General features: G+C 40.0%; 1 protein-coding gene across 1 annotated transcript in view; it reads left to right on the forward strand.

Annotated features, from left to right (window-relative positions):
* LOC131073836 (uncharacterized) overlaps nucleotides 1-21,139 on the forward strand; it is a 54,373-nt gene extending 33,234 nt beyond the window's left edge. The window contains exons 6-8 of the mRNA XM_059211904.1: nucleotides 19,897-20,224; nucleotides 20,418-20,801; nucleotides 20,899-21,139. Coding sequence (XP_059067887.1) covers nucleotides 19,897-20,224; nucleotides 20,418-20,801; nucleotides 20,899-21,003 — 817 coding nt within the window. The 3' untranslated portion in view covers nucleotides 21,004-21,139. The remainder of the gene's footprint in view (nucleotides 1-19,896; nucleotides 20,225-20,417; nucleotides 20,802-20,898) is intronic.
* Nucleotides 21,140-21,558: the final 419 nt, after the last annotated feature.

Below are 21,558 nucleotides of genomic sequence, written 5' to 3' on the forward strand. Positions count from 1 at the left end.
TATGCTCAATCACATACTCAAGCTATGGATCAACCAAAGCAATTGGATATTCAAAGGCATGCTCAAAATTTGGACACAAGGAAACCCCGTGTCAAATTTGGGGGCAACACAATAGAACATGACATGCCTGTAGAGTATGGTATACATGCACAAAATAGATATGGTGTCCCTCAACATGAATCTATACCAAGTGGTCCATATACGCAGCATCATTATAGACCTCCTCCATATGAAAATGTATATGATCAATATCATCCATATATGCAACATGCTCCTCCTCAAATTGGTGCCTCAAACATGGGGTATGGTTCAAGAAGTCGATCTCCACCTAAGAGCAATTTGGAGCAACAAATCAAGGACTTACAAAAGAAAATGGAGGACATAAATACACCGAAGCCAGCATACACAATGAGAGATATATGTCCTTATCCATTTGACAAGAGCATTCCAATGCCTCCATTTCCTACACACTTTGTGATGCCTAAGTTTGATAAGTATAGAGGAAAAGGAGATCCTAAGGCACACATAAGACAATTTTTCACAGCTTGCATTGAAGTAGCTTTAGAAGATACATATTTGATGAGATTATTCCCACAAAGCTTAGGTGATCAAGCTATGGAATGGTTTTCCCATTTCCCACCTGGTATTAAGTCATGGGGTGACTTCGCAGAGGCATTTATTCAACATTTCTCCTACAATATAGAGACAGACATATCCGTCACTACTTTGTGCAACACCAAGCAAAAAGAGGGAGAGTCTTTTGCATCATTTTTACAAAGATGGAGAAATCTAGCCAGCAGATGCTCTTGTGAAATTCCACAAAAACAAATGGTAGAAATGTTCACACAAAATGTTAACAAAGACATTGGCTATGATCTAAGGAAAGCTTGTTTGTCCACCTTCAGGGACGTTATTGAAAAAGGCTTAGCAACAGAAAAGGTCCTAATTGAGCAAGGAGTTATTAAGATATTTAAGGAGAACAAAGATGACTTTAAAGGAAAAGACAAGCCAAGATTTTGGAATAAAAACAAGAACACAGTCAATGATGGTGTTGTTGATGCCAATACAGTGCGACCCAAATTCATCTTTTCGGGATCAAGTTCTACAAACAATCAAGTGAATACTCAAACAACTTCTAGATCACGAAGGAAGTACACTCCATTGGGAGAACCACTTGAGTCAGTCTTCAAAAAGCTAGTGACAAATAAGGTAATCACAGTTCCAAATTTTCCTCCATATGAACCAAAGGTTAAACCAAATTGGTGGAATGATGATGAGTATTGTGAATTTCATAAGAGCAAGGGTCATAAGATAGGAAATTGTCATCCACTGAAGAATATCGTACAATATCTCATTGATAGAGGTGACATTGAGATTGAGGGACACTCATCCAACCAAGAACATGAGATGTTTAAGGAACCATTCCCAAAACATGATAAGGGAAAAGCTAAAGTCACAGATGATCAAGCCAACTATACTAGAGCACCTTACAACTATGATTCAACTATCAATCACATCTTGATGGACAATCATGTCTCTATTATTATCATCAAGGACAAGAACCCTGAGAATCCTACTCAGAGACCCAGGATTGTCCTAAAAGGTGTTGGATCTTCTTCGGAACCTACTTCTGAATGTCATGTTGCAACCCGTCGAGGTAAAATTACTTTGCCAGGTGCCTCCACTAAAAATACCGCTTCTTCATCAACCAAACCTGAATATGACCTTGTAGAATAGTTAGGGAAGACACCCGCGCTCATCTCCATACTTGAGCTCTTACGTATATCCCCCGCTCATAAAGCTATTCTTGACAAAATATTGAGAGACACCGTCGTTCCTACTAATCTGAATGTGGACCAGTTTCAAGCCATGGTGGGATACCTGTCCGTTCCACATTCCCTTACATTCACAGAAGCCGATGACACCTCCGTAAGTCAGCCACATAATGCACCATTACACATTGAAGCCTTCATACACAAACATAGAATCAAACGAGTCCTGATAGATGGAGGAGCTGGTCTAAACATTTGTACATTGAGCACCATTAAACAAATGGGATATTCTGATAAAGTTGTGAATTCAACAAATCAAATCACCATTAAGGCATATGATGATGAAGAACGCTCATCCAAGGGCACAGTTACCTTACCTCTAAGAATTGGACCAGTTACAAAGGATGTGGTTTGTCAAGTCTTGGATCTGGATCTCACTTATAATATATTGCTAGGACGTCCTTGGATTCATGAAATGAGGGCAGTCCCATCGACGTATCACCAATTCATTAAGTTTCCTCACAATGGAGTCGAAGTAACAATTAATGGTGATCCTAATCCGTTCATATATTGCAATAACCTGAGATCACATAATGAGACCATCATTCCCAGTAATCGTGAAAATGTTCCTTCTTCGGCATACATTGATCCTGAGTCATTAAAACCTTCAACATCAAAGCAAGGTGAGCTTAAAGGCAAATTTCAGGACAAAGGCATGGGAGAATACACCTTAAATCAAACCATGTACTTATGACAAGTCATGAGTTCTCCTAAAGAATATGGAAGGCCACATCCTAACAAGCAAATAACCATCATGGTACTCGAATGGGACCCTACTACCTTTCAAAGATGGGGCGAACTGGAAGATGAAGGTTTATACAAAATGCTATACAAAGAAATTGAAGATGACACACAAGGTCACATCAATATACCCTGTGAGAAATATGGTAAAGGCTTCAAGATTCTACAAAAATCTGGGTATGATGGAAAAAGCCCTCTTGGGTTACGAAAGGAAGGTATTATTGAACCTTTACAACCTGAATTGACTTTCAAAAAGGAATGCTCGAAGGGACTTGGTTTCCTGACTTCCAAGGTCCACACTAAACAGATAGAGAAAGCCTTACAAATAAAAGCTGCCAAAGTTCAACAAGAGGATCGCTATTCCACAGACTCCAACGAATCGGAATGGGGTTTAGACAAATCCTCCAGCGACTACGAGCTCACCGAGACATTCAGAGAACCAGATGAACCCACAGAAGAAGAGGAATTTTATAAAAAGTTCAGAGTTGGTTAAGAAACAACCCAAGAGAATTCCACACAGTCTTTGTCTCAAGGTTCTAGGTTGAACTCACATAGGATGAGAACACCTGTCCCAGAATGTGCTACTAGTGATGACAATTTGGATTCAATCGTGATTGAAACTGATGAGGAGAGTGCCATCGATGACCTTGATGATTACCTTGATATACCCGAATATAACCACATCTTCACTCTTAGCCCTACTAACTCCAAAGACATTAAAGGCCTTCCCCTTGTTCACCACCAACTCATTGACTGGGATCATGAAGGATCGGAACAATTTGACACATTCCAAAATGATGAAGCTATTATTGACTATCTTGGCATACGAGACGATCTTCCCCCTGGGGACCATAAAGCAGGATACACTATAGAACTCAACAACATGGCATATTTTGGTGAGGGTGTCAGACTTTCCAGTCGCAAAAATGTGAAAATAAGAACAAATCAAGGGTCTTATGGCAAAAACCACACTGTGGCGCTGTCTGATCCCAAAAAAGTAAAAAGAAAGGACGTATCTGAGGGCGAAAACCTCTCCGAGGCACCCGAAGATGGAAGGCTCGACATTCTTCCAGCATCATATGAGGAAAAGTCATTCATGTTGGTAGAGGAGACTATTAAGACAAACATTGGTACAGAAGAGGTTCCACACAACATATTCCTGGCTAAATCATTGACAGAATCCGAAAGGTCAAAATTCATAAGTTTCTTCAAAGAAAGACAAATCAACTTTGCATGGTCATACGCTGATATGTCTGGACTAGATCTAGATTTGGTAATGCATCATTTGACAGTCAAGCCGGGGGCAAAGCCAGTGAAACAGAAATTAAGAAAAATGCATCCACAAGTGGCATTACTAGTCAAAGCAGAACTTGAGAAATTATTGGATGTTGGATTCATACGCCCAATTGATTATCCTGAATGGATCTCCAATTTAGTATCTATCAGTAAACCAGATCGCAGCATCAGAATATGTACAGATTTTAGAGACATCAACAAAGCTTGTCCAAAAGATGACTTCCCATTACCAAATATTGACTTGATTGTTGATCTCACAGCAGGTCATGAAATGTTATCATTGATGGATGGATTTTCTGGTTATAATCAAATCAGGATCGCACTCGAGGATCAACACAAAACATCATTCACTTGTCCTTGGGGAACTTTCTGTTGGAATGTCATGCCCGTTGGGCTAAAAAATGCAGGTGCTACATATCAAAGAGCAATGACTACTATCTTTCATGATCTCATGCATGTAACAGTGGAAGATTATGTTGACGATCTCTTGGGTAAATCAATAGACAGAGATACACATTTGGACATACTTTCAGTCGTCTTTGATCGGTTGGAAAAATACAAAGTAAGATTAAACCCCAAGAAATGTGTCTTCGGAGTAACCTCCGGAAAGCTCATAGGATTCATTGTGTCCAAAAGAGGAATCAAAGCCGATCCAGCAAAAGTCAAGGCCATCTTGGAAATGCCACCACCTAGAAATATCAGTCAACTTCGATCCTTACAAGGAAGACTCCAGTCCATATGAAGATTCATAGCGCAACTTGCAGATAAGTGTAATCCTTTTCAACATTTGCTACATAAAAACATCAAATTCAAATGGGATGATAACTGTCAACAAGCTTTCCAGACGCTCAAAGATTACCTACTAAATCCACCAGTTCTGATGCCACCAATTCCAGATCAACCACTGTTACTATACATATCAGCTACTCCAACAACACTGGGGGCACTCTTAGCACAACAAAGCACTGAAGGCAAGGAAAAAGCAGTGTACTATATCAGTCGCACATTGGTGGGATACGAGCTAAATTACATACCAATTGAGCGTGCATGTCTCACCGTGGTCTTTGCTTCACAGAAATTATGACATTATATGCTCACTCATAAGACTAAGTTGATTGCAAGGATAGATCCATTGAAATACCTTCTCAACAAAGCAACACTTACTGGGCGACTAGCCAAGTGGGTAATGATCCTGAGTGAATTCGACATCGAGTATGTGGACAGAAAAGCAATAAAAGGACAAGCCATCGCAGATCAATTGGCAGATGCTCCCATGATTGATGATGTTCCTCTAAGTTCAGAATTTCCAGATGAATCCATTTTAGCAATATCACATGCAAAACCATGACAACTGTACTTTGATGGCTCATACACATAGCATGGGGCAGGAGCTGGCATCTTCTTTATAACTCCTCAAGGAGATTATATACCAAAATCATACCACTTATCATTTCCTTGCACTAATAATATAGTGGAATATGAGGCATTAACAACTGGATTATGAATTCCAGTTCAGTGGAAGATCCAGGAACTTCACGTTTTTGGGGATTCTCAACTTGTCATCCATCAAGCAACTGATGATTACCAAACAAAAGATGAAAAATTAATGCCTTACAAACAAATGGTGGATAACCTGAAACAACACTTCCCATAGATACATTTTGAGCAGATACCAAGACAACAGAATCGCGCCGCAGATGCCATGGCTACAATTGCTTCACTGATCGATCTTCCTCCAAATGAGACCCGCTATGAGTTCTTGGTGGACAACCTTTTGGTTCCGTCATATGAGATCACTCCTACTGAGATGATATGTGTTGTTGGTCTTGAATCCCAGTTATATGGTTCCATCTTCACATACCTTCGCGATAATTTCCTACCTCCTGATCTATCAAATAACCAATGCCACACCTTCATTCGCCAATCCTCTCGATATGTCATTTTAGCTGATATCCTATACTGGTGAAGTCTAGATGGCACTCTTCTTAGATGTCTAGAAAGCGACGAAGCTCAGATTGCGTTACGTGAAGTACATGAAGGGATATGTGGTCCACATGCTAGTGGTCCTACCTTGGCCAAGAAACTCATTAGGACTGGATATTATTGGCCCAACATGGAAAAAGACTCATATCAGTTTGTCAAGAAATGCAAGCAATGTCAAATTCATGGAGATCTCATACATGCGCCGGCACAAGAACTACAACCACTTGCATCTCCTTGGCCCTTTTGTCAATGGGGACTCGATCTCATAGGCAAGATTCACCCTCCTTCTTCTAATGGTCATAAATTCATTATCACTGCCACAGAGTATTTCACAAAATGGATTGAAGCCATGCACTGGAAAGTAGATTGCTACATTCATACTTAACTATATCATATGCCGATACGGTATTCCTGTTTCCATTATCACTGATAACGGGCGTCCCTTCAAAAATCAGGATGTTCGTGAACTCTATGATCGCTTTCATATTTCCCATCGTTTCTCCACACCATATTACCCCCAAGGTAATGGCCAAGCTGAGGCGTCTAATAAAACAATCCTTAAAATCCTCAAGAAGACAGTCGACGATGCAGGCCGTAATTGGCATATCCAACTTAATCCTTCACTTTGGGCCTATCGCACAAGTGTTCGCACACCTACAAGAGCTACACCTTATTCACTTTTCTATGGCACCGAAGCCATCTTGCCTATTGAGGTCGAGTTACCCTCTTTATGGGTCTCTTTGCAAAACATTATCAATGATGAAGACTATAGGGTCTCTCGCTTACAACAACTTGAACTACTGGATGAACGGAGACAAACTGCTTTTAATCATCTCAAGGCTTACCAACAACAAATGAGTCGCAGCTACAATCACAAGGTCAAGCCTCGCACTTTTGAGGTAGGTGACTTGGTTCTCAGAGAAAACCCCAAGAATCAGCAAGATAGAGAGAAGAAGGGCAAGTTCGAACCAAATTGGCTTGGTCCTTACATCATTACAACAGTATATGGATCTAGGGCATATCAGCTCTCAACTACGAAAGGTGAACCTTTGGAGGATCCTATCAACAACATGCACCTTTGCCGGTTCTACACATAGCTCTTCAGAATATCCTAATTCAAAAATACAAAAAAAAAAAAAAAAAAAAAAATACAAAAAAAAAAAATAAATTCAAAAATACAAAAAAATTAAAAAAATAAATTATAAAACAAAAAAAAAATCGATACTTGGTGAAAACCTGGCAAACAGGCGCTTTGTGACAACAAAAAAACATTGAAAAATCGAAAAAAGTAAAGAGAAATAATTTCGTCCAATGGTGAAAACCACTTCGGTGGCGCCCTGGGCAAGTACCATGGTGAAAAATGGGTCACCAGCGCCATGCGTAGAGACATTGCTCCTCCCTCCTTCAAGATTCACTTTCATCCTTTCACTTTGCACACACTCACAACCAATTCATCCAAAATAAACTTACCCATTCCCATCATGGCTTGTTATTGATCTACCCAAGATTGGTTAGCCATTCATAATAAACCTCCCTTTTCATCCATAATAAATCAGATCCTATCTGTGGCTACAGCAAATCCTATGTCTAGTGATGGGTGTGGAACTAAGAACATCACATGTTTCGAGGAGTACAGTTTTTTCCAACTTCCTTCAGTTTATCCGCGCACAATCCACAATAAAACAACATCTACATCGTCAGTCAGCAATAAAGTTTCATCTTCTCCGCAATAAAGTATCAGTTTCATGGATTCAGTCAGTTTCAGATGACACAGCAGCAACAATGGGCTTCAACAAATCAAATCTTTCAACAGACTCAGACAACATTATGGTTCAGTGCTATCTATCCTTTTTGTGAAAGTAAACATTGTGACCACAATCAAATAAAACTTATACAAGTGACAAGAGACACTAAACTTGAGGACTACAGTGGATGTTGGTGTCGATTCTTGGTTTTCTTTTGATTTTATCTTTTGGTGACATGTCTTTTAGCTTTTCTGGGATGTCTCTGACTAGAGATTCTATCTCCAGGATGTCTTTGACTAGAAAGGCGAGGATGGGGTATCGTCACCTATTGGTATTTGCTGTCTGTGGATTGTCTCTTAGTAAGGCTATGACTTGTCCAAGGATATGAGGACACTGTGAGTCTAGTATGAACTGGGGCATTCCTTGTTTGTGACTATCTTATCTCCATGCAAACAGGTACAATGATTTTCTGGGTCGAACATACGCCTTGATTGTCATAACCTACTTGCCATAATAAAGCTCAATGATGATAACGCATAAGAAGCTCTTTCACTTTCATGTCTTCTGTCTTTCATCCCCCTTTCTTGATTGACTTGCATCGTCCTTCTCGAGTCCGCGTAGCCTGCTATCACATGACTAAGTATAATGACACACCAAAAATATTTGCATTTCATGTAGTTTGCACCTGCATTACCACATATAAGCATTTCATACATACATATAAATATCACAACTGCATCACATCCTGCACACAACACCTGTTAGCACAATTTACATTTGCATTATCATATTCATCTGCATTACATACATTCACATTTGCATCATGCATACACATATAAAACATAAAAGAACAAAAAAAAATATTGCATTGCATCATATACATATTTGCATCCATATTATAAGCATCACACAAAACATACATCATAAGAACATCTCATCACATAGGTACACATGCATATAGCTACCGCAAAAATGAATCATCTCATATATATAAAGTGTCATGATACAATGATGTCAAAATCATATGGCTACAAAAGCACTCGTAGGTGTTTACATCATCATACACAAAAATGGTACAATACTGATACAAAGGGAGCCCTTTGTGGCTATGATGAACTCCCTCCCTCGGAGCCGCCTGGCCTCGGTGGAATCTGAGCCCCTGAGGGACCCGCCCCAAGATCATCCCACCTGTCCCCTCTATCTGGTGGTGGTGGAGGGCCCATAATCCCACCACTTGATGCCTGTCTCCTCCGACTCCCTCCTGTATCTGTAGCTGTATGCGACGGTCTATGGAAGCTCCTCGCCCACTGATCTGCTGGCACTGCACCATAGTAGAGGTCCCTCCAGTAGGCTATCTCCTCTCCTACCCGCAGGACATAAGCATATCCTGCCCCTGCATCCTTAGCTGCCTGTCTCCCTGCCCTCAGTGCTGTCTCAGCCTCTGTATAACGCTAGATGCCTGATCCCGCTCCCGCTCAATATCTTTGAGCCTCATTCTGAGCTGATCCCTCTCCCTCTCCAGCTCTTGGATCTCATTTGCTTGGCCCTGGCAGATCTCCCTCAGCTCAATTAGCTCATCCTCCTCTGGGTCGGCCCCCTCTGCCTCTGCCTGTGGCTCCCCCTCTGCAGGTGCCTGCCCCTATACCTATACTAGTGCCTGTACGGGTACCTGTCTCTGTCCCTGCCCCTGTGCCTGTACCTATCCCTATACCTGTACCTGCCTGGGACCTTGTGCTGCTAGCACCTGTAAAGGCAATCCACCGCGACCCCTCACCACCTAAGCCTGTCTCTCCTCTCCACCCTCCCTCCGAGGTGCAACCTGCCGCTCTCCAACTACTCCCCTCCTCCTTCGTCAGCCCCTACCCCCATCACCTCCACCATCATCATCATCTCCCCCCCCCATCTCCCTCCAATGCCTCTCCTGGATATGTCAACCGTGGGAACGGATGCTCTACCCAATAAGCTGTATACTCGGCATCCATGCCGGCATCGTCAACCTCTGGCCACATGTCCCAGGGTAGGGGCACCATCTCTGCTAGTTGTGTAAGTGCCTGATCATACAACAGCAACGGCCCAAACTGTGCCTGATCTCTAACAGTGCGTGCATACATGCCCGAACCTCGAGGCATCCTCTAGATCCGGCCAAACTGCCTGCAAACCCTATCCACCAGCTGTCTCTCTAACACATAGGGCATCCACCCAATCAGGTACCTGCTCTAGAAGGTGTAGGGCAGCTCCATTGCATCATCCTCCCACTCCTCACAGCCCAGATATGGTCTCCATATGACCACATCAATATCATCCAACACTCGCCGCTAATGCTCTAACCTGTCGATCCGCGGCTGTGATGTGATCATGTCATACAAATGTACAAAGCTGCATCCATGACCTCTGCCCCTGAAGTGTATCAGTCGAGTAACTGGCAGATGCTCGTAGGCCCATACCTGCAGCAGTGTCACTCCACAGCCCAATCCCACTGATCCATGATAAACAAATTGGTGAAGCTCGTAATACAAATGGGCCAGCACACACGGTCCCCAGGCGTATCTGGTGTGCTGCATCACCAGTGTCTCTAGTGCTCCTCCCTAGCCCACAACCAAACCCCATGTCGCCCTATTTGGACACAGGAACCCACTGATAGCTCCTCCTATCACTACCGGCAGCGCTAGTCCTGTGGCTGTCATGGTGTCCCATGCCACGTGTCCTACCGTCATCTCCAGTCCAGGGTCTTGGAACACCCGTCTCAAGGCCTCTCTGTCACCGTCTCGATCATATGGGATCAGATCTCCATCGATCGGTATCCTCAATATCCTATAGACATCCACAAGGGTGACTGTCATCTCACCCATCGATAAATGGAACGTGCACGTCTCCGAGTGCCATCTCTTAGCCAGCGCAGTCAGCAAACCCATGTTTGCCCGAAACTCAAGCACATACAGTACATGTCTCAATCCCATCTCCTCGATAGCAGCTCGCTCCTCGGCTGTCAACTCAGGTCGCAACCTCTGTGTCGACGGGAATCTCTCTCGTGACTCCAGCATCGGCAAGTACTCCTGCAGTCAAACAAATCAAATCATGTCAGTTATAGTGGCATTCACTATTTATCACAAAATGCTACTCGCTATCTAAATGCACATGACTATCTATCCTAGTGACACTCACTATTCATCACAAAGTGTTGCTTCTATCCTAGTGGTACTTCCTGTTCATCACAAAGTACTACGTGTGTGACACTCACTGTTCATCACAAAGTGTTGCTCACATTTGCACTCCGTGTTCATCACAAAGTGCTGCTCATATTTCAGTACTCCCTATTCATCACAAAGTACTCTATCTTGGTACTCCCTGTTCATCACAAAGTGCCTTGATCTATTCTAGTCTTCCCTAGAGGACTTGCTTGAGTGTATCCTCTCAGCAGCTTATCCAATCGACATCATATGTTCATCACAGAACTATGGATTTGACCTAGAAGATGCAAATTCATACTTTTCAAACGCAAATGTGCCTACAGACTGCACAAGTGCACCTGTACGACACAGACGCGTCTGTATGACACAAACGTGCCTATGTTGTGCATAAACGCGACCAGACGACACAAACGCCCCTGCATGGCGCAAACGTGCCCGCATTCGACGCAGACGCGGTTCTAGACATAGACGCTCCTGGCACCTACACAGACGCACCTGGTGGACACAGACGCGCCTGGCACCGACACAGACGCGCCTGGCACTGACACAGACGCACCTAAATGATTTTTGACATTTTTAAACCCTACTTCTGAGTGCATTTATTACCCTATTCGACATGCATTAATGACAAAATTAAATGCATCAAAGTATGAGGAGGTTTGGTGGTACTTACTGGCTCTCCTGCCTCTGCTAGCCTCTGAAATCGGCGAACGCGATCGAATTTATGAATGAAGGTCATTGTTGCTGATTGCTCCTGCTAAATTTTCGCTCTGCAATATGATCTCGTGGATGTGTAGATGACAATGAGGATGTCTTTTGCCCATGGTCTATCTTATAGCCTACCCTAGCCCTCGCCCTCGTTTCTCGAGTTAGTCTTCTTTGTCCTGTGACTTTGTCACTTTATCCGGTCAGTCCATCCTATCCTGTCTTTCTTATCGAGATATTGTTTGCGATCTTTTCAGACATTTTCATCCAATCTCTCGAGGGGGCATATCATTCCCATACTGGGGTAACTCTGTATCAGTTCATCTTATCTTCTTTGAAACAACGTGACAAGCCGCATTGTCTCAAAGAGGGGCAAAATGTAGACACCTAAAATTGTCATGTCTAATTAAATAAATATTTTATTTATTTAGTTATCTAAGCCTAATTCTTCTATTAATTAAATAAATCTTTATTTATTTAATTAATTCATTTATCCTCTTCTAGCCTTATTTCTCATTTAAATAAATACATTTATTTATTTAAATTATCCTTTTCCTAAATTAAATAAATATTTTATTTATTTAATTATCCCATTCTTCTATTAATTAAATAAATCTTTATTTATTTAATTAATTCATTAGCCTTTTCTACCCATGACACATGTCATTCATCTCTTAATTCCTACACTACCTACCTCTTTCATTATTTTATTATTTCCTCTACCTACCCTCTAATCCTAGCCGACCTCCTTTTTTTACACCTCTCAATCTTATCCCTCCATTTCTTATTGTGTCTTCTATATAAGGAGATGCTTTCTTAATTATCAAACCCTAATGACCTAATCGACAATCTTGAGGACTTGGTTACACTACGATCCTACTTGCAACCACATTTTGTTCTTTGTTGAGCTCTTGTGCATATAAAAATCTGAGAGCAAATATATCAAACAAGATCAATGGAGATAGGAAGAATGGAGATCAAAACCCTGTTGGACATGTGATGGTATAATCTTTGTGATTTCATTTTATTTACATTGTCTTAGGTAATCTTCATATGTTATGGTGGATCTTTGTTATTGTTAGGCTAGGGTTTGGTGGTTGAATTCATTTAGCCTTTCAATTTTGTTATTATTGTTATCCATTTTCACCATATACAGTGCCAACCAGGCGAAAACCCCTTCCTTCGACAAGCAATGCTTATTTTGTAGCAATTTTGATGGCCATTATTGATTGACTATCACAACTTCTTTAAGTTTGTAACCCAAGATGACCTTATACTTCCCATCTTTTGATCCACACCATCGAATTATATCTTCTTCCCTAGAAGGGATAAACATACGACTACTTAGTATGTTGCTCAAGGTATCCTTTTGCTCCATTTTGTTGTACTATTTCACCAAAGTCACTTACCTTACATCCCCATAGTCTAGATGTCACATCCTTGATCTCATTCAAATTAGGGAGCAAACTCAAAATTTCCCCACCCCCCCAAGAATCATTCCAAGAGTAAGCATTTTTTCCATTCCCTATTTCCTAGGTTACATGGTTGGTGATCATATCCCAACATTCCAATATATAATTTTAGATAGTTGATCCTTTGGGAGGATTGAGGGTTGTGAGGATCCTCTTTGGCTCAATTGAATCCAGATACTTGTGCTTAAGTATCCTAGCCCATTTTTGCTCACTTCCACTGCATAGAGCCTAGACTAATTTTGCACCCATGGCCAAGTTCATTATTGAAATTGGCGAATGCCTGCACCCCTTGCATTCTTGGGTTGGCTGAATTTTTTCCAAGCAACCAGAGGAAACTTATTTTGTTCACCAAGCCCATTCCATAGGAACTTTTGCATGATCAAGATGAGCTCTTCCTCTACTGCCATAGGGATTTTCAAACATGCCATTGAAAATACAGGGATAGCAGTCATCATTGATTTGATCATAGTGAGCCTCCTAGCTGAAGATAGCCACTTACCTTTCCAACTTTCAAGTTTTCCCTTACATTTCTCAATCAATTTGTCGCAATAACTAAACTTGTTTAAACCTACAAACAAAGGTGTGCCTAGAAATCTTCTTGGGAAATTGGCAACTTTTAAATTTAAAATCCTAGATAGAGCTCTCTGCAATCTAGGTTGAGTATTGATGAAAAAAACTTCTGATTTATTCCGATTAATGCTTCTTCCTAATGCCTTACAACAATCTTCTAGGAAGGACTTGATAGTTATGGCCTCACACCTACTTGAGATACCAAATAGAATTGTGTCATCCACAAATTGGAAGTGAGTACTATTCTCAACTCCATTTGCCACATTAACCCCAATCCAACGCCCATCTTGATATAGCTTGCAGATTGATCTTCTGAGGGCCTCTACCATAATGATGAATAAAAAATGGGAAATTGGGTCCCCTTGCTGGATACCTCTTGTGGAGGAGAAGGAACCATGGGTAGATCCATTGATTAATACAGAGAACTTGGGAGTAGACAGACAACTCTTAATCCACTTAATCCAACAACTTCCAAAGCCAAACCTATCCAAAAATTCAAAAAGGAATTCGCCTATCCACCAAATCATAGGCTTTCAAGATGTCCAATTTCAAGATCATAAAAGCATTCCTGGTTTTTCTAGAAGAGTGCAGTGTTTCATGGGTCATAATAATACCTTCTTCAATTGATCTCCCAGGGGTGAATCCACTCTACTCATTAGATACAATGTGATTGATAATTTGTTTCATCCTATTTGCTATAATCTTTGTAACTATCTTATATATTGTATTGCATATGGCTATTGGTCTAAAATATCTCATCTCTTGAGGGCAACTCTTTTTGGGGATTAAAGCTAGAAAGGTGTGATTAATTGCTCCCATCATTGTCATCTTCCTCCTTGACTCTTCCACAACCAGATGAAGATGCTTTCCTTTGATGTCCCAATACGCTTGAAAGAAATCTGCAGGGAAGCCATCAAGCCTAGGGGCCTTGTCCGGGTTGAGTTGAAAGGTAGCTTTTTTGACTTCCTCCTCATCAATCCTTTTACATAGGTCTCTATTTTGTTCTTTTGATATCAAGGCTGGAATGGAGTCCAAAATCTTGTCCCTAGTGCCTCTGTCCACCTGATTGACTCTGTTCAAAATTGATTCAAAATAATCTATTGCCTCTTTACTAACTTCCTCTGAGTTCTTGGCTAGGCTGCCATCCGCTCTCCTAATTTCTGATATCTTTTTCTTGTTCCTATTAGCAATTGTCGATCTGTGAAAGAACTTAGTATTTTTGTCCCCTTCTTTGAGCCATATCTCTTTGCATTTCTGCCTCCAATGTATTTCTTTCTTTTCAATATTTCATTGAGTTCATCCTTAAGCATCTTATCTCAGGCATTCTGAATTACCCATTCCTTTGTAGATCATAGCTTCATTGATCTTGTCAAGTTCAACCTCCACTCTTCTTTTTTCTGCAATAATATTTTTGAATTGGTCTTGGTTCCATTCCTTGAGTTTTATTTTAATATATTTTATCCTCTTGCAAATTTTGTAGAGGTGTGAATTATTTCCCATATCAATCTCATTCCCCCAAGTAGCAATCAAATTTTGTAGTCTAGGATCTCTACTCCACATTTTTTCAAATTTGAAAGGGGTGCCTCCCCCAAGGAGACAAGGTGTGGTAGTTAGCCGAATAGGAAAGTGATCTGAGCCTATAAGAGGGAGGATGAATGTTTCCATAAGAGGACTTTGCATAATCCAATCCTCATAAATCAAGAACCTATCTCACTTTTCAACAATATTAGTGATTCTTGCCCTCTTGTTTGTCCAAGTATAAAGACCATTCTTGGGGATAATATCCATAAGCTGATTTTGATCCACAAACCTCTGAAAAATCCCTTTGAACTACATTGGGCCTCTATATACCTCCCATCTTCTCTTGATTGTTCAAAATGGTATTGAAGTCTCCTACTATGATGATCCTTTCATTGCTACTACCTTCCAACTTGCTAGCAGTTAGATTCCAAAGCTCCCTTTTTTCAGAGGTGGTCATAGGCCCATACACATTGAAAATGAAAAAGATTTCATTGTTGCTCGGAAGAGTTATCTTAGTTTTTTTCCAATTCCTGCCCTCGCCCACTACTTCTCGTTTTACTGCTAGCGGATTACAGATGATTCCAATGCCTCCCGATGCCCCTTCAGCTTCCACAAATTGCCTAGACCATTGCATCCACGTCCTCGTCTTTCTATCAATTTCAACCCTACTCCACTTTGTTTCTTGTAGTATCCATATGTCTCCTTTTGCCTCATCTATTTGACGCTTGATCAAGCACCATTTGTTAGGGGCATTTAACCCCCTGACATTCCAAGGATCCTCATTGCCCCTGGGGAAGGGGAGCACTCTTCCCTGTCAAAAGTTTGGTTTGCCCTATAACCTTTGTTTCTATTTCCAACATTGTTTTATTTGATTTGCGCCCTCTCCTGCCTTTAGGTTTGATGTTGGGTTTATGGATTTTGGAGGCAGTAACCTCAAACCCCTTTGTGTTGTGGTCTCTTAGCTCATCAATCTCAATTTCATCATCATCTTCCCACTCGGATTCAGTTTCCTCTTCCCCAATAACTTCCAGTTGGGGTTCCAAATTTTCTATAACTATATCCCCATCATGTTCTACAAAGGTGTGCTCATCTTTTTGGATCGTCAGAGGGGGTTATCTTAACTTTGTGTAGGTTGCCCCTTGCATCCCCTGTACCAATTGTTTTGATCCCCCAGTGAAGGGTACTTCTCCCGGTTCCCCCATAGTGATTAAAACTAGACCCTCTCCTTGTGACGCTAGCAGAACCCTCATCTGTATTTCTATCTCAGATTGTAAAGTTTTAGCTTCCAATAGCAATGCTTGCAGCCCTGCTACATTGTCTTCCAATTCCTGTTCTAGGCCACTCTGGTCTGGCAGCTCCAGATGTGGCTCAGAGGTGGGGTTAGGGATAGGAATAGGGGCTCCCATAATTTCATCAATCGATAGCTCCCTCTGTGATCCTATAGAGTCCTTATCTACATCCATCCCCCTTGGCATTCCTGGATCAGTGAGAGGATCCTCAATTTGACCATTGATAGTGCTTCCCATATTAGGCAATTCCTTGCTTTAGCTGCATGTATATGCTTTACAGATTTTTTCTATAAGCTCACACTCCACAACTATATGTTCTCTAGAAAAACACTTGGGGCATATTTAAACATTTGATCCTCTATGTTGACTCTTTGTGTCCACACCTCCCCAACACCCAAAATCCTAACTTTACTTGGCATAGCTGAGATCTGGTTGACAGTGACGCATAGTCTGATAAAGCTTCCCCAAATCCTATCTTCCAAGATGTCATCTGCTAAGATAAAGGTTCCAAGGCTTTTTCTAATTTCTTTCAGTATCTTGGTGCTCCAGTAATTTGATGGAATGTTGCAGAGCCTTACCCATACCGGATTGTCAGGAAGAGTATGAGTCCTAGAGTTAAAATTGGGCTACCATTCAATCAAATGGACTCTAATATCATCCAACATGTATGGAACATTGTTTAGGGTTTTCCATTTATCATTTCTATCTAGAAATTAAACCATGAAGTAATCATTTGGGAGCAACTTGATCCTAATCCCATCTCCCCATTGATCTCTACACCAATTTGCAAAATTCCCTCTACCCTAGTGACCCCCACCCCATTTAACAAACAGTCCTTTACTTCAAAGATTATCCCTAATCTCCTTGATTTTATCATCTTCCAAATGGATTGTAGTGAGAGATTTATCACTTACCTGTTCTTGTGGTTATGTAGGTTTTTGGGAACTTTCATCGTTTTCTTTGAAATTCGCTTTTCTTTTCCATACCGCGCTGGTTCGGGGAGCGATCATTGGATTCTTGGATCTCCAATTGTCAACTTGATCAACTTTACAAATATTTGTTTGCCTGAACCACCCACTCCCACCTTTCTTGAAACCATGTCTTTAGAGATGCTTTGCAACACTTGTCGTGGGGAGGGGTCCCTTCCTCCTGAAGTCATGCTGAATATTCTTCCTTTGCCTGGTCCATGGAGGCCTTGATCTCTTAGTCAACTATTGCTTATGCCCTGAATTTTGCCTTTTGCCCATCAGAAGATCCGTATGATATTGATTTTGATCATAGGGATGACATTTGTTGATCCATCTACCCCCCTCAAAAACCCATTGGGCTAGATGTGTCAGATGCGGATCAACTTGAATTCTATCATTGGGAGACACTGAAAGTTGAAGTCTTTATGAGTTCGAAGCCCTCCATTTTTCCTTCGCCACCTGATCTCAAATGGCCTCCATAGGTATTGCCTCTTCAGCCTCCCGAGCCCAAACACTAGCTCCTCTGCACACCACTTCGCGTCCGATACCATGCTCTACGCTGCTACCACCCTTCTGCACCTGGCACAAATTCAAATCTTCGGCAGTTCATGCCATCTCCCCATTCAAGTCTAGAAATCTTGACAACAAATAAATTTAAATAGTTTTATATGTTAAAATAAAATACATTTATTCATGACATTTTTTTTTTTAATATCAAGTTTAAATTCAACAATAAAAATAATTCTAAATTCATTTAATCAATAAATTATAGTTTTTATTTCAAACTTTGAAATTTATAGAAGAGTTATTTTATTGCATGAGTAATACATGCATGGAAGTTGTAGTTTTCACTTCAAACTTTGAATTGTATATAATATAAAATAGTTTTTCTACATTGAATTTTCATTTCAAACTTTGATATAATAGAACAATGCTTTTGAAAATATTTAATATAAAAAATTTAAATAACTAAAAATGTTGATATTAAAAAAATTTCAAAAAAATACTTTTATTCAAATACAAATATCTAGAATATTAAGATGTCTCATGATATGATGGTATAAATTAAAATTAAAATTAAAAATTGACATAATTTTAAAATACACCTCTTAATTTTTAAAATATATTTAAAATAATTATTGTTAATTAATAAATATTTGTTATATATTGGTATTTATTTATTTCATTAAATATATATTAAATAGTATTTGAAATTAATTCATATATGAGATTTCCACTCTTCTTTTTTTGGATTAGATATCATATAAACATTACATAGAATCAGGAAAATCTGAGTTCAACAGTATCAAGGCACCGAGGGAAGGTGCATGCACAAAAGTATAGAGTTAACGAGCACCTCCACTATAAGAAGATGATTACATTAGATATACATATTTGCAACCAAAAAAAAACATTAGAGAACTAGGTAAATAAGATTTCAGATTCCGGTTGTCTCCAGTGGGGGGATCCAAGCCACCCACCCCAAGTTTCCATTCTGCCACACTTCCACGCGACCATTAAGTATGGCCTGTTTGTGGGAGTGAGAGGTGCGTTCATGTATCAGGTGAGCTTCCTACCGAGTGATCTCCATGTGTATCTGTCTACGCTCCATGTGCCTCATAAAGGCCATTAGTGCTTGCTCAAATGCGGCCTTGCCCGGTTCATCCCTCTTCCAAGTGAAACCCACTCTTCTTTTGATTCATTCAATATTTCATTAAATATTAAATTATCTATGTTTACTATTTTCCATAAATATTTTTATTATTTATTAATTTAATTTTATCACATAATTACTTTACATTTTAACTAATAATTTAAATATATAAATAGACCATTCATTAAAATTCTCCACCATTGAATATTATTAAACATTAAATTCACTTTTTTTACTATTTCTTACAGCTGTTTTTATTATTTTTCAATATGGAAATATTGATTTGACGTTAGCAATGTAATGCCTATATTTATTATATTTTTTTTCCTGCACTAACATTTTTTTTATTTTAATTATTATTGGCCAAATGATTACTGTAGCGTCACGATTTCCAATTTCCCCGCTCGGTTAATGAGCCTCATTTTTTAATTATTTGCACCAACCAATGATTTCCATTTCTGTAACAGATACGAGAGAACAATTACTGCGTCATTAATGGAAAAAAAGGAGGGAGGCATCATTCAACTGTTTTAAAAGTAACTTTGCAATTTGAGTTCGTATCATTTCTTCGAGGATGACGAGCTTACACCCATCACGCACACTGCTCAAGGGAATCTTGTTCATCCTTCCAATTGATATGCCCTATGTCTTTATACCATAAATGCTCCATAATCCCAATTGAATTTAACATAAGGCTTGGAGTGCTCGATTTTAATGCATCCCCAGGATGCGTGTAACCACAGCAGTATATATAAATTAGGAGTAAGATAACCAGAGATAATCAATGGAATCCGAGTCGTATTGCTAGAGAAAGGGGAGAGAAGAATTTGGAGGAAGGTATGTTCATATTCACCGAGCTATAGCAGCTGGATGAGGGAGTCTCTGAACGAGTGTTCAGAAACATTGCTAAAACTACATCTTCTTAATTGACGTTGTACAATGGCTGCATCGGAAAGTTCAGGCAAATGCTACAAATGTCATGAATTGGGGCACTGGGCTAGGAACTGCCCCAATGATTCCTCGCAAGGGCAGGTACAATATTTTTCACCTGGCAATGTAAGTTCAGGTAAATGCTTCAAATGTCAACAATTAGGGCACTGGTCTAATAACTGTCCCAATAATTCCACGCAAGAAGTACCGCAATTTTCACTTGGCATTGACGTTATTCCACCAAAAATGTGCTGCTGTCCTAGACAATGCCTTATTCTCACCTCAAAGACCTCTGCAAATCCTGGCCGAAAGTTCTACAAGTGTTATCAGGTATCAGCCCACCTCTGCACAAAACATTGTTGCTCTTTTATGTAAATTTCATTTGTTTTTGTTTCGTTTTACTGTAACATACTGTCTGTTGAGACTGTTGTCAATACATGGTTAAATATAAAGATTTATTCTCATTTGTTACAAATAACCTTATTTAAATTCATAGAATGCTGATTCAAACTTATTTGTGGAGTGTAATTTTTTCGAATGGTGTGATGACCTCGAAGCCTCTGCCTCACAAAACCCTAACCCTAGCTCTCAGTCACCAAATCTTAACCCTAGCTCTCAGTTGCCAAATCTTAGCCCTAACTCCCAGTCACGAATTCCTAACCCTGGCCTTAGCTCTCCTTCAAATAATCGCAGTCCGTACCCTAGCCACAGCTCTTCTGCAAATAACCCGAACTGTAACCCTAACTCTCCCATACGAAACCCCAACACTGGCGCTCATGAAGAACTTGGATCGCAGCAACAGTTTGTATCAATCATGTGCGAATGTGAAGCAGGGCCTTGCCGACTTTTAACTGCCCAAACTGAGAAAAATAAGGGCAGGCTGTTTTTTTCGTGTCCCATCAAAAAGGTATTGGAACTTTCATTTTCTGTTTCTCGTCTTCAAGTTTCAGTTTTTCTCTGAACGCCTTAATTTATAGTATTTTTTTTCTGGGAGTCATTGTTAGGGGGAAGGATCTTGTGGGTTTTTCAAATGGTATGATAAATTGGATTCAGCTGCTTCCTCTTCTATAAAAGGTGTGAGGTCCGAGCCAGAGGAAAGTGTGAGATGAAATGGTGCTTACCAAGATACTGTCCAGAAAGTTTTGAGAAGAGGGAAAAAAGTTCTCCTTATTTGTCCATAAACTGGAGTTCAATCCCTGCAGTTAGATTGTCCATAATATTAACATAGGTTATTTTTATTTTCAATTCTTCTATTGTGGATTTTGATCCAGAAGCCCACAGTTTTGTGAACTTGTCTAAGAAGGCTTAAACTGTTGTACAAGCAAAAATGTTGTATGTTGTATGTTGTATAAACAGGTTTAGAATTTTAAGAATGTAGATAAACTTACCTTCTGCTGGCCATCCATGATGTTCAGTTTCCACCATTATGGTGGACAAATATGTTGTTAAGTTCTGCTAATTATGTAAATATAATATATACATAATATATGAAAATTACTGGAGAATTAATGAAATGGCTAAACATGAGAACAATTTGGTGATGGGAGGAGAGTTTTAGGCCTGAAAAATAATATTTGAAATTTACTGCAGAATTAACGAAATGGCTAAAGATGAGAACAATTTGATGATGGCAGAAGAGTTTTATAGGCCCGAAGAAAAATTAC

This window comes from Cryptomeria japonica, chromosome 9 (assembly GCF_030272615.1).
Source record: "Cryptomeria japonica chromosome 9, Sugi_1.0, whole genome shotgun sequence".
Lineage (NCBI taxonomy): Eukaryota > Viridiplantae > Streptophyta > Pinopsida > Cupressales > Cupressaceae > Cryptomeria > Cryptomeria japonica.